Genomic DNA, 13326 nt, shown 5'->3' with positions numbered 1-13326 from the left:
ATTACTTAGCTTGGGCAGCATTACTGCCCTTGTTCTCATGTGTTCCAAAATCCCCTGCAGCTTGTTCATTATATCTTGAACATAACATTATAGAATCTTACAGGACAGATTTTTGAGACCCAGGCTCAGGAAGGTAGGTGGCATGTCACACTGATTAATTAAAAGCCAACCTGGGAATAAAACACGTGCTTCAGGACGCTGTCTTTTCCACCATGCCAAGGCTGTTGATAACGCTTTCTGCTTTTATGATGGTTGTGGACCTGTAAGGTCCATGACCTGGTTTTATATTAACTTTTAATTTGACAAGCTTTGGAGATATATCTTGTAAAATAAAGATTCAAGTAATTTAGGAATGGGTTCATATAATAAGTTCATAAAATAAGCCACCATTATGAAATATGTAATATGTTCATATAATAAGCCACCATTATAAAATATGTAATATGTTCATATAATAAGCCATCATTATGAGATATATAATATGTTCATATAATAAGCCATCATTATGAAATATAATATATAATTTCATATAATGAGCCATCATTATGAAAGCCTGATTTTTCAGTAGCTTACCAAAACCCTTGGAGGCAGAGTGGCCTGTGACTGAATGACTTCAGAATAATTGTACTGTTGTCAGAAAATTGTGTAAGTTGGATGGTAGTATCCCTTTGTGTTGTAATTGTAAACGTGGTTAATCATTTTTTTGGCTAATTTAAATTTTTCTCTGTTTATTTAAAATTCTGTATTATATACAATATTAAATGTTGAGAACTAACTTTGATGTGGTTCATATTCTAGGAAAATAAAGTGCTAGATTTTTTTTGGAATTGTGTATCTGCTTATAGACATTTACACTGTTTCCTTTCTTGTGACTCCTTCCTTCCCTGTCTGTTTTGTGAGAGACACAAGGCAGGCCATTTGGGTGGGTCAGGGTGGGAGGCATCTTTTTTGTTACCTCAGAGAGCATTTAAGATAATCATCTTACCATAGAAAGAACACAAAAATCAAGAACAAAGAAAAGAACAATAGCCCAGGAGGAAAAATAGGGACTTTATGTAAAAGGATGATGCATGAGGCCAAGAAATGAAGAGTGCACGTGCAGATTCCAGATTCCGGATTGTGTGGCTTCAAGGCCCAGACTCAGGCACTTAATGGTTTGAGCAAATTCTTAAAAATCTCTTTGCCTCCATTTCCTTGTCCGTAAAGTGAGGATTTACACGAATTAATAGATGTAAAATATTAAAGACACACTTGGCACATGGTGTTCAAGAAATATCAGTTGTTATTGTTGCTGTTATTGTGATTATTTTTTAAATGATGCCCCGCCTCACTCATCATAGGAGGAATTCAAGTTGAAACAAAACCAAGACACCATAATAATACACTGTGTGGTAAGGATGTGGGTCACCAGGTGCTGCCAAACAATGGTGGTTATTTTATATACGCGTATTACTTCAGTAGGGGACAATTTGAGATAACTGTTAAAAAGGTAAAATAGCAATTTGGGGTGCCTGGGTGGTGCTTTAAGACTCTCTCCCTCTCCCTCTGGCCCTACCCCTGCTGTGTGCTTGCTCACAAATAAATAAATAAATCTTTAACAAAATAGCAATTATACTTTGACCCAGCAGTTCCGTTTTTAGGAATTTATCTTATAAATGTACGTATAAAAAACAAGTATATGCAATAATACATGTAGACAATAATTGCAGTCTTGTTTATGCTAGGAAAAGACTAGCAGTGACTTAGTCTCTCAGTGGAAGCAGGTAAGTTAACTTGATATAATGGAATGCTATATAGTCCCATTGAAAAGAAATGAAGTAAGTCTACATGTGCTAATATAGAATGATTTCCAAGATGTACTGTTAAGGGAAAAAAGGCTTCCACACACACATACACATAATGTTTTTGTAAGCATACACTATTTCTGGAAGGAATTAGAAACAACTGTTCACAACCCAGTGGTTGCCTTTGAGGAGAGGGTTGGGGAGGGATGGTAGGGAGACTTACTTTCCTTTACCCCTTTATACCAGTTGAAACAAAAATTTTCAACATGTTTATGTATTAGTTTTTTACCCTTCCCCAAATCCTTTACCTGTTCCCACCGGCACGCACACATGCACACTTCTCAGAACATTCAGATGCTGTGCCAGGAGTCTGGCTGTGGAGTGATGGGGAATAGCCTGTCCTTGATCGTGTTTAATGCTTATTGAATATGTGATGTGATTCTTGGGGCATAGTAGTCATCTGCTCCTTGTCATCCAAGTTGGTGCTGATGGGAAAAATCTCCCTGGATGGTGAAAACTGAGGCCTTGGCTAGGTATACCTAAGCCCCAAGGCTCTCTCTAGGTGTTATCAGAAGTGCTGGAGGGCAGAAGGCCTTGGTCTTGAGCCTGGCTCTCCTGGCTATTTTTAGAGGTCTGAGAAGAGAGTGAGGAGGAAGGAACTTCAGGAGTTCTGTACCTCATTAGGAAACCCTGGTTGTATTTATAAACTGGTTCTATTTCAGTTTCTAGAGGTGAGAGCCAGAATGGAAACTCAACTTGGCATGGTAGGGTTTTGTGCTTGTGCAGCTCCCTGGAATTTCTAGAAATACTTTTTTAACCCTAGAAGAATTGGAGGCATGACAAGGATAGATCTTTGTGTAAAACTCCTTAAACAGGTCAAATTTAGAGTTTTATGAAAATTTATACCTATGTCTACTTTTTATAGGATACTTTTTAAGCTAATTGCTACTTGCATGAAGGCTATAGTCGACCTTGAACACCAAGATTAGGGTGAATTGTCTTCCCTTGTTCATATGATAACTTTTCAGTGTGAAATGAAATTTGATCGGTATATATGTAGAAAACATGGTCATAGAAATTAGGACCAGAATATAATACTTTATTTTGTGGTTTCATTCTGTATATCTTTTGCCTAGTACTTCTTAATATTTTTGCCACTTTAGACTTACGTGAGAGGGATGTCCCATTCCCATCATTAAACAGTGGCTTGGTAGGGCAGTGATTTTCTACAAGGGATGGGGATCTTTGAGTGCATCCTGGGGGTTGGAGGAGGACAGTGGGGAAGTAGAGGTAATGATTCTGATTTTTTATAACATTCATGTGCATGCACACACCCTCCTGCCCTGCCTCTCCTAAGCAAGAATTCAGTGTCTTAGGCAAACTAGTACTGTAACCTTTAATTTTATCTCAATAACCTAAAGAAAAAATTCCTGATGAGACACCCTGGTTTCATCCAGTTAGCGGCCTTTCCATTATCTGCTGTCTGGTTGCAAATAAGCAAGTATGTTAACAGATAAGCCCTGACTTGTGAGTAGGTAAGACAAACAACTGGTTCTAGCAAGTTGTTCCTCTCATTGCAGAAAAAGGCCCAGGTTTGACCGCGAGGGAAGGATTGGACAGGTTGCTGGGGAAAGTGAGTGGTCCATTTAACCAAAGGTAGGTACTTTCTTTTGGAATTAGGTTTTGTTTCCTTTTATGCACAGTGTCTTTTTTTTTTTTTTTTAAAGTTAGTTTAGTGGTTATTTCATTTTTTTCTTGGGATCTTTTTTGTTGCAGCAGAGATGTTGGCCTATTTATAGGAATTACTTGAAGCCAGAGTCATGGTGGATGTAGGAAAGTGGCCAATCTTCACTCTGCTCTCACCTCAAGAAATTGCATCTATTCGGAAAGCGTGTGTCTTTGGCACCTCAGCCAATGAAGCACTGTACGTTACTGACAATGATGAGGTAAGAATCTCTCAAAACCCAGAGTGTGATTTTAGGGGGCGAGCTTTAAAGTGTGAAGTTTGAAGACCAAGAAAAGGTTGTGGCCAGCCGATCTTTCCAGAATGCAGATTTACTCATATCAGTCTCTGTTTTGAAATATTTCCTTGGAAGATCCATGGATCCCCTTGGCCCTTACTTTCCTTCCAGTCTTTTCTCCTCCCACTATCCCAGATGTACCCAGCAAGGCCTACCTCCTTATCTTCTGAAAGGGTTGGGGATAAAAAGAGCCTGAAGTTCGAGAAGACCATGTCTTTGATATAATTTCTCTCTCCTTTCAGTTTCTTGATTTAATACCATTCAACCCCATGCTACTCTTTGAATTTCATAGTATAGCCAAATATTCTAAAATGTAAGTAATGTCCTCAGAGGTTGAATTTTTCTTAATCCGGTCAGTCTCTTCTACCTACTGAGCTGTCACACTGAACTTGAGTGTGTCTTATTTTCAGAGTGGAGAAGGGAGCCTTTGTGTAACTTTAGGCCAAGTGACTCAGACAAAACTATTTGTTTTCTAGGTCTTTGTATTTGGATTGAACTATAGTAACTGTCTTGGAACTGGAGATAACCAGAGTACGCTTGTACCCAAAAAGCTAGAAGCCTTATGTGGAAAGAAGATTAAAAGCCTTAGTTATGGGAGTGGACCACATGTCCTTCTCAGCACCGAAGGTAAAGAGGGAACAAAGTCAGATTTTCAGTTTGTGGGAAATCGAACCTGAATTCTGAGCAAAGGTGAGGTGGGGCCATATGAAATAATTTCGAGTGGTTTATTTCTTAATTTCTGAGAACTATACCAAACTGATAAAAGTTAAGCACTTCAGGCTAACTCTGGAACAGCCATAATATTGCTTGCAAATTAAGCAAACCTTAGAATACTAAAGTTGTTAAAGATTAGATGTAGCAAATGAAGTAGTCCTTCTTCCTAATTTTTCAGTGGATTTATGGGAGCAAGGCAACTTTTGTGTTTTACTTGGCACATTTTTATAAACACACATGATTCTGGTTTTCCTTTCATTGTGTAGTTCCTGAATCTCTAATTTAAGAAATCTTAGTTTATTCCCTGGCATTCATGTGTGTGCCATCTGGAAAGACTGTGAGATAGATTCTTCTCCTTTTAATCTCTGCCTCCCTAAGATCACTGAAAAAGGACACTATAACATTCTTCTTTGGTAATTTATCTCCACTGTGGGCAACCAGAACTCTCTGAAAATAGGTTCTATATAACCTAAATTCTTCCCTTTATATTTTAAACATGTTAACTCTTGCTCTCTCTCCAGCAGAGACCCTCTGCTTTCTGTGGGGAAGCTTTCTGTTTGCTTCTCTTTCTCTCTCCAGACTGAGGAATCACAGCTTCCTTGGATATTGCCAGAGGTCTTAGTATTGAGCTTTTTAATTGCCTTTAACTCATATCTGAATCTACTCCAAGTTGTCTGCATCTTTCTCAAGCTGTGAAATCCAGATCTGAGCATGATTGTCTAGTGAGAATATAACTGGTATTGAGCATAATGAGGTGATGATCTCACTTCTATGTTGTGTAACCATGCTTTCTGGCATCACACTGGCTCTTTCAAGCCGTTACTACTTTGCTGACTGGTTCTGCTTGTCATCTCTTGTGACCTAATGATTTGATTTTTTCCTAACAAATATCAGTTTTAACTGGTCACTGATTGCTGACTGTAAAACACTGGGGCAGTTTTTTAGAGCAGACACACTAAAATGTATGCATTTATTTTATTTATTTTTAAAATAAAGATTATTTCAGAGAGAGAGCGTGTGCGCCTACGCATGCGTGAGTGGGGGGAGGGGCAGAGGGAGAGGGAGAGACAGAATCTCAAGCTGACTCTCCGCTCAGTGTGGAGCCCAATACAGGGCTTGATCTCATGATCCTGAGATCATGACCTGAGCCGAAATCAAGAGTTGGATTCTTAACTGACTGAGCCACCCAGGCACCCCTAAAAACATACACATTTAAATTCTTGGTTTTCTTCAAAGTGGTGACCTTAGGAAATTACAACTCTTGGAATTATTTCCAGAGTCTAGATCATGTAGTCTTAACTATCTTGAGTGTTACAATTAAGATATAAAATAAATAAACATAAAACATAAAAATATAAATAAAATAACTGATTTTCTTGTGGGAATGTTTTTTAATTCAGTTTTGATTGTTACAATACATTTTATACGATATAATTTAAACATGCCCTACATTATGTATCAGGTGCATGTATAGCACATATGTTTGTGTATGTTATATATGTATTACAAACAAATAGTTTTAAAACAAATCAAACCATTTAAAACACTTGAAACCATCAAGTAGTATATGGCTTTTATTAAAAAAACAGAAGGACCTCTGCCTCACCCCTTCTCAGTCTTAGAAACTACCCTCCAGAAGGAATCACTTTTAACCCCTTCAAATGTTTCTTCTCATGTTAATCTCATATTTTTAAGTTAATACAGTTATACTCTCTGAATTTTCAATTTTAGATCTTATTTTTCCACTTTTTATCATGGCAGATAGAAGTTAGCTTTCTTTCCTCTTTTTTTCCTCCTCTAATCATTTCAATATAGCAATACCACCATTCTGGTTAAATCGATATTCAGTGTTTACATTATTAGGACTCTGTGATTTATAGCTGAACTATCACCTTTCTGTACAACTGTTTGTTTTCCTGGGGTTCATTCACTTATTTTTCTATAGGGCTGTCATTATGTCCAGACTCTTCCATAGAACAGTATTGTGTCTCAGCACTTCTGAGATTGTCTAGTTGTCTCTGGAGCCCTCGTCCCCATGTTCCAGCCGGGACTGGTCACTGTAGGCCTGCCCCCCAGCTCTCAGCCTGGAATTTCATTCACCGTCATCCATGGAAGTCCCCTTAACTTTGTCCTTTCTGGATCCCTTATTTCTTGTGCCCCCGTGTTGTCTTCCTTGGATTACACCCTTATTTGGGTGAAACACATTCTCTGGGAGCTTCTCAAAGAAAGTGTTATGACAGAAATCTTTGAGACGTTCTCTTAAAATGTCTTCATTTTACACATGCAGTTGCTCAGTGGTTTGGCTGGTCTTAAAATTCCTGAGTGAAAATCCTATTTCAGAATTTTAAAGTCATCACACCTCTCAAGTCAGGCTTGCTATTGAGATTCTGATGCCATTCTGACTTTCGCTGTTTTTGCATATGACTGTTTTTTCTTCTTCGGAAGGTTTAAGGATCTTTTCTTTATTCCCAGTTTTCTGAAAAAATCATGGTTATGTACTCTGGTGTGGATAATTTTTAATTAAGTAATTAAGAAAATTTATGAGAGAGTGCGTGCACACATGAGTGAGAGAGAGCATGAGCGGGGGGAGGGAGGGAGAAGCAGACTCCACGCTGAGCAGGGAGCCCGATTGGGGCTCGATCCCAGGACCCCAGAACTATGACCTGAACCGAAGACAGACGCCTAACTGACTGAGCCACCCAGGTGCCCCAATTTTTAATTTATTGTATTGATCATTCTGTTGACTCCAGTTTGGAAATTCCTTCATGTCTAGATTATTTTCTTGTCATACTTCATGGATAATGTCCCTTCTTTGTTTTCTCTGTTCTCTTCTTTTTTGGAACTTTTCTTAGAAGGAAGTTAGAGGAACCTGAACTGATCCTCTTTTTTATATTTTGTTTCCTATCTACTTTGGGGAAAATTTCTTCAACTTTATCTTACAACTCTGATGTCAGATTTTCACATTTCTGCTGTTACGTTTTCCCGTTCTCTTTCTTGTTTTCTCAATGTGCCTTTCTCGAGCCTTCTGTCCTTGTGTCATGGATTCACTAACTTCTCTCTGAGGCTGTCATAGGTTACATTCAAGTTGTCTTCTGTTCTCTGTAGTGTTTCTTTTTCTTCCCCTCCCAGATTTCTTCTTTCTCTTTAATTTGTTTTGGTCTCTGACTTTTCTTGTGAGAGGCTTTCTTGAAAAGTTTGGTGATCCTTGGCCATCTGTCCACAGGTGAGACCCAGGCGCTGATACACGTGTTGGGAACACTGGATTCATGGGTGGGGCTTGTCAAGTGCTTAGCTTGACTTTAGGGAGATAATTGTTGCATTAGGGATTCTCCCAATGTTAGTATGTGAGCCTCTGTAGGGTAGAACCTTCCGGATTCTTGACCTGGATTGGTTTTTTTTGCCAGATTTCCATGAGTAGGGGAAGGACAGGGGTCTCACTCTTCAGTACGTGGACTTCTACTTCCCCTTTCCTCACTACGGTGCCTCACAGCTGTCGTCAGGGCCTCTCTGGAGTATTTTTCTAGCTCATTTTCTTTGTCATGTTATGTAGGAGAAGGGAGGGAAGGAGGTTTGGGCAAAGGGAGAAGTTGGGCTGCGGGGAGTTACGATAAGAAATTCACAGCAAGTAAATGCTCTAGGTCTCTTGTCTTATACCAGCGTTGGGGAGGGGTAATTGCCTGACCCCACAGCAAGAGGATGAGGATTTGGGGTCTAAGTGCTTCTGTTTTTAGTTCCACCTGCCCTTACATCTCCTGTTATGTCCAGTTCCTCCAGTCCCTGGGCCTTCCTGAGATTCCAGGGTTGTAATTGGCTTCTCCTTTTGCAGTTGTAGGTGTCACCTTCTCTGGTCGGCTCTGTTACTCACCACATCCGTCTACCTTCCATCTTCCAAAATTTTGTTGTCATCTCTCCTATTGTATTTTCTTCTTTATTGTTCTTTTTTGTCCTTGAGTGTTTATGCCTTTTTTTTTTAAAATTGTTCCCTTCACTATATTTCAGCAGGTTTGGGGGAAGGAATAAAGATAAAAACATGTTCAATTCTCCATGCTTTACTCACTTTTGTGCTATTTCTAAAAGGTATTTTAGGAATGTTTTGATCAATGCTACATTATTAAATTGAAAATCTAGGATGTGAGTGCGATCTGGCTGCCACATCTGTCACCCTATTGATCGTCAGGGTTGATACAGCTGATCTGGCTGGGTAGGTGGGTGCCCCCTTCCTCCCTCACTGCTCCGTGTGCATCCCTCCTGAAGCTGTGTGCTCAGTTGGAGAGGACAGGACGACCTTTCCCACAGAGGAGTCAGGGGTAGACAAGTAGCTGCGTTCCCCTGCTAGAACCTCCGAACAAGCTCTTGAAGTCCATTTGTAGGAGAACGTAGGGTAGTCAAGCTTCCAAGACTCCAGACACATCCAAATAAGGTGCTACATGTGGCAGTCTGGCTTTCCTCAAAAAAAAAAAAAAAGAAGAAGAAGAAAATCTAGTCCTGTCTGGTGACTACTCTGAAGATCAATATTCATTTAGTATTATCACTTTACTTAATAGACCTAGGGCTTGTGGATTTCTTTTTTTGTCTTCTGAAGCAACATTAAATTAGGTTACTTATAAAATTAGCTGTTTCTGACCACTTCCCCAACTCGGCATCCAGTCTCAAAGCTGAGTTTCCTTGAAGGTCAGAACTTCATGGAATGCTTCTTTGCCTCCCTCCGTACTCTCTCTTTCCCAGGTCCTTCCCTCTTCCCGCTCTCCCTTCTATCCTGGTTGGTTTCACTCGCTCATCTCTTGACCCTCACATGATTCTGAAGCTTGATCCTTGGTCAGAAACTGTGCAGCAAGAGCAGGGCTAGGGGAATCAGTGCTGGTGCCCCATTGGATGGGGTTGCTTTGAAAACTTCCTGGGGAGTTGGGACTAAGAGTGATCTCAGGAAGCTCAGTTTTCCTATGTTTCATCAAATAAAAAGGGAAGAAATAGATATATATACTATCTTAAGATAGTAAAATAATGTGATAATAGTAAGGTTAAATAATAATGTAATAATGGCAAAACAATCACAAGAAGGTGATTGCCAAGGGCAACTCTGGAGAGGACTGATGGCGGAGAACAGGCAGCTGGAAAGAGCCCAGCATCTGGAGAATAAGGTCCTTCATCCTGAGGGCATCTGGGTGACACAGCACACCAGTCATTCATTCTCTCCCAGGCACTGCTCAGATCCGTGTCTTCTGATATGTTTTGGGAACACAGAGTGCCCTTGGCAGCCGTAACTTAAAGTTCAGTGGGATTCTTGCAGTGTCCATTAGTGCAAGTGTTTCCGCTTAGGGAACCAGAACCTATAATTTCAGGGACAGGAAGCACAGATTCCCCAAGTCGGTCACTGGGAGTCATGGTCAGTAGGGTCCCTCATATAAGCCACTCTGGTTCACCCCCCCCCCCACCGTATCCTACCTATTAGGGACACAGCACCATCTGGTGGTCACTGATTCCGAATCTGTACCTTGGAGCTTAGCATCCCATCCTCGCCTGGTCTTATCTCCAGGCTGATGCCTCAGTTGTACCTTCAGCCGGCTTGTCATCTCTGTGTCCAGTGACATCTTATGCGTGTTGCAGTACATGAGACAGGACCAGGAGCCCCATGGTCATGTGAGCACTGCCACGCCTCTTGCTATAAAGTAGCTGCCTTGGTCTGATGAGATGTTTTGTGGGATCAGATACTCTGGATTAAATACTCCGTAAGCCCTCATATAGCTGTGCTAGCTGAGGCCCTGTGGGCAGGAAACCCATACCCTGATTATATGTTGATTTCTGTTAGTATGAATGGCTGCTCCTTCCAGGATAGAAAGGGTCCATTGGAGTCAGCTTGGTAATAGTCAGCTATTACCAAATAGCTAGTTGGTCTCTTTAAAGGGTGATGCTGTAGCAGGGACTCTGCATTAGTCTTTGTTACTAACATAGCAGGCTTCCGGCCATGGTAGTAACTAGGTGGTAGCCTTGGTGGGTAGGAGTCCCCTCTTCTCAATTTGCATTTTTCTTAAGAGTGAGGGTATCTTTTTATATGGTTAAGAGTCATTTACATTTCTTTCATTGTGAACCATCAGTTCATATTTCTAGAGGGTTCTCGGACTTTTTCTTTGTATTTTTAGGAGCTCTTTTTTATATTAGAGATTATTGTCTCCTAGTAATATAAATTATAAGTATTTTTTTCCTAATATTTAATTTTTTTCCCTTTTTTCGGTGTTACACTTTTTCAATCTGTAGCCTCATCCTTTTTAGGATGAAATTTTCCATTTATGGGTTCTGTCATCTCTGTAATATGGAAAACCTCTTGTGAGAAGCTCAAGTTTAGATTTAGATTAGATAATCAAGAAACCTACTTAATTTTGAGTACCTTTCCTCTGGTTGCTTGGGGACCATTGCAGCAAGTCAGCAGCCTGACAGTAACACTTGGATTTCTGGTGTTGCTCTTGGATATCATTGTGTCCAGGTCTAGATTGTCCTTAATAGGGCAGGATGTTTTATTACGGGGGGAAAGACATGAGAAGAGTGCATAGCTTCAAGGTCTCTGCTCTTGACACATAGGTGCGCTGTAGGAGGAAATGCACGAAACAGTGGTACTTCTAGAGAGGAAAACAGAAGTTACCTCTATCAGAGTCCCAAAAAGATAAAGTCATTAGAGAAAAATTGAGCCAGATTTTATGCCAATAACAGTCTGCTTGAGGGAAGCTCTTGCATTTTTGTATGTAGTATATACAAAAAGTCCTATCTCTTTCCTCTTGCAAGTAGTATGCCTCTTTCCTCTGTACTTTGTGAGGACACGGACACACACACACACACACCCTACCTCGGTGGTTCCCTGAGACTTGGTATCTGGTAAAATGATAGTAAAGACTAGTGCTGAGCTTTCTTATGTCTTTTGCCTTTTGCTTGGTACCTGACACAGAAACTACTGAGATGAATCAGTGTGTTCAGACGGCCTGATTTTGTGTATACAAACTGACTTCTGACCCCGTAAAGCTGGTCTTCTTTCTAGGTTAGTGTCAAGTCCTTTCTTGAATGATTTTACATTTTTCTATCTCGTTTCCTCACCTGTCCCTCTTTCCCTTTGCCTTCATCAGTAACCACTTTATTGGGAAGAGGAGGCAGTGTGAAAGAAATTAAGGTTGGAGAGTAAGTTGTGCAAAGTCCGGGGAAGAAAGTACAGGGGTTACCATTCCTTCTTGTAGTTGATTCTTTGTGTGTGGCCATCTTGTATAGATGGAGTTGTTTATGCCTGGGGCCACAATGGATATAGCCAGCTTGGGAATGGGACGACCAACCAAGGCATTGCTCCCATCCAAGTGTGTACCAATCTCTTGATCAAGCAAGTGGTTGAAGTAGCTTGTGGCTCACATCATTCAATGGCTCTGGCAGCTGATGGAGAGGTAAGTACCCTGCTTTTATTCTTTATTTTTAAACTGTGGTAAAACACACATAATATAAAATTGCCATCCTAGGCATTTTGGAAGCCAGACCTCAGGATGTGTGAGAACCACTTTCTGCAACCATTTTATCATATGCCTGGACTGTTGCCATGGTCTCTTTAACCACTTAAAATGGGTTAGGATGGCAAATTTTATATGTATAAAATATGCATATATATTTTTATGTCCATGGGATCTGCTGAATGTCAGTTCAGTGACATTAAGTATATTCACATTGTTATGCAACCATCATCATCATTCATCTGCAGAACTCTCTTTATCTTGCAGAGCTGAAACTGTACCTACCAAACAATAACCCTATTTCCCTCCCAGTCCCCGGTGACCACCATTCTGTCTCCATGAGTTTGACTACTCTCACATGCTCCTATATGCTCATATGAGTGGAATCATGGAGTGTTCACCCTGTTATGACTGCCTTATTTCACTGAGCATAATGTTGTCAGGGTTCGTCCCTGTTGGGGCATGTGTCAGAATTTCTGTCCTTTTTAAGACTGAATAATATTCTGTGTATGTATATGCCATATTTTGTTCATCCATTTATCTGTTGATGGATATTTGGATTGTTAGCACCTTTTGGCTATTGTGAAAGTGCCTTTTAAAAAAAATAGTGACCATATTTATATCTGGGATAGTGTAAACATTGTAGTCCTGTGTGCACAGCTAAAAACGTGGGGAAAAAAAAACAAAAACATGTGGGAACACACTCTTTTTCTAACATAACCTATGTGATCAGGACCACTCTTTTGATGATAGTAGACTTCAGCCTGGAGGCAGTTGAGTCTCCTCTTTGCTAAGACTATAAATCAGATGTGTATGACCGTGTTCTGTACTTTAGTTGTTTTTTTAACTACCCCATCCATTAAGGTCTGTTTTGTTTTTCAGTAAATGTAATCATGTCATAGAAAACAACTTCACCAACATACCGGTGGCTGCGGTACCACTTGTTCACCCTCAAGTTCCGTGCTTATCTGAAAGTTTCCTCATCTTATTGATTTTATCTTCCAATCTGTTATCTCATTTTGTTTCTCTTCATCTCTATAACCTTAGATCAGACCTTGCTGTCTGCCTGGGCTATTGCCCTGGTCTTTTTTATTCTATAGCTTTTGAATTGGTCTCCCTGTTAAGTGTTACCTCTCTGCCCCCCTGTGATTTTTTTTTTTTTAAGATTTATTTATTTATTTTAGAGCACGAGTGAGAGGGGCAGAGGGAGGAAAGAGAATCTCAAGCACACTCAACACCGAGCAAGGAGCCCGATGTGGGGCTCAGTCTCATGACCCTGAGATCACGACCCAAGCTGAAGCCAAGGTTCAGACGCCCATCTGACTGCACCAC

At 40.3% G+C, this 13326-nt stretch overlaps 1 protein-coding gene across 9 annotated transcripts in view; it reads left to right on the top strand.

Moving 5' to 3' along the window:
* The window catches only part of RCBTB1 (RCC1 and BTB domain containing protein 1), a 90821-nt gene that overhangs the window by 56001 nt on the left and 21494 nt on the right, over nt 1-13326 (top strand). For 8 of the 9 annotated variants that reach the window (XR_003519409.2, XM_027591249.2, XM_027591247.2 and 5 more), the window contains 4 exons: nt 3365-3440; nt 3561-3730; nt 4282-4432; nt 11768-11934. Coding sequence is in view for 8 of the 9 variants with exons in the window: in XM_027591249.2 (XP_027447050.1) it covers nt 3605-3730; nt 4282-4432; nt 11768-11934 (444 nt within the window). In the remaining variant the exon portion in view is untranslated. The remainder of the gene's footprint in view (nt 1-3364; nt 3441-3560; nt 3731-4281; nt 4433-11767; nt 11935-13326) is intronic. The other variant, XM_027591251.2, reaches the window with a different exon arrangement.

Source organism: Zalophus californianus, chromosome 3 (genome assembly GCF_009762305.2).
Source record: "Zalophus californianus isolate mZalCal1 chromosome 3, mZalCal1.pri.v2, whole genome shotgun sequence".
Lineage (NCBI taxonomy): Eukaryota > Metazoa > Chordata > Mammalia > Carnivora > Otariidae > Zalophus > Zalophus californianus.
Note: the sequence above shows the minus strand (reverse complement) of the source record. Positions and strands in the feature narration are given on the sequence as shown.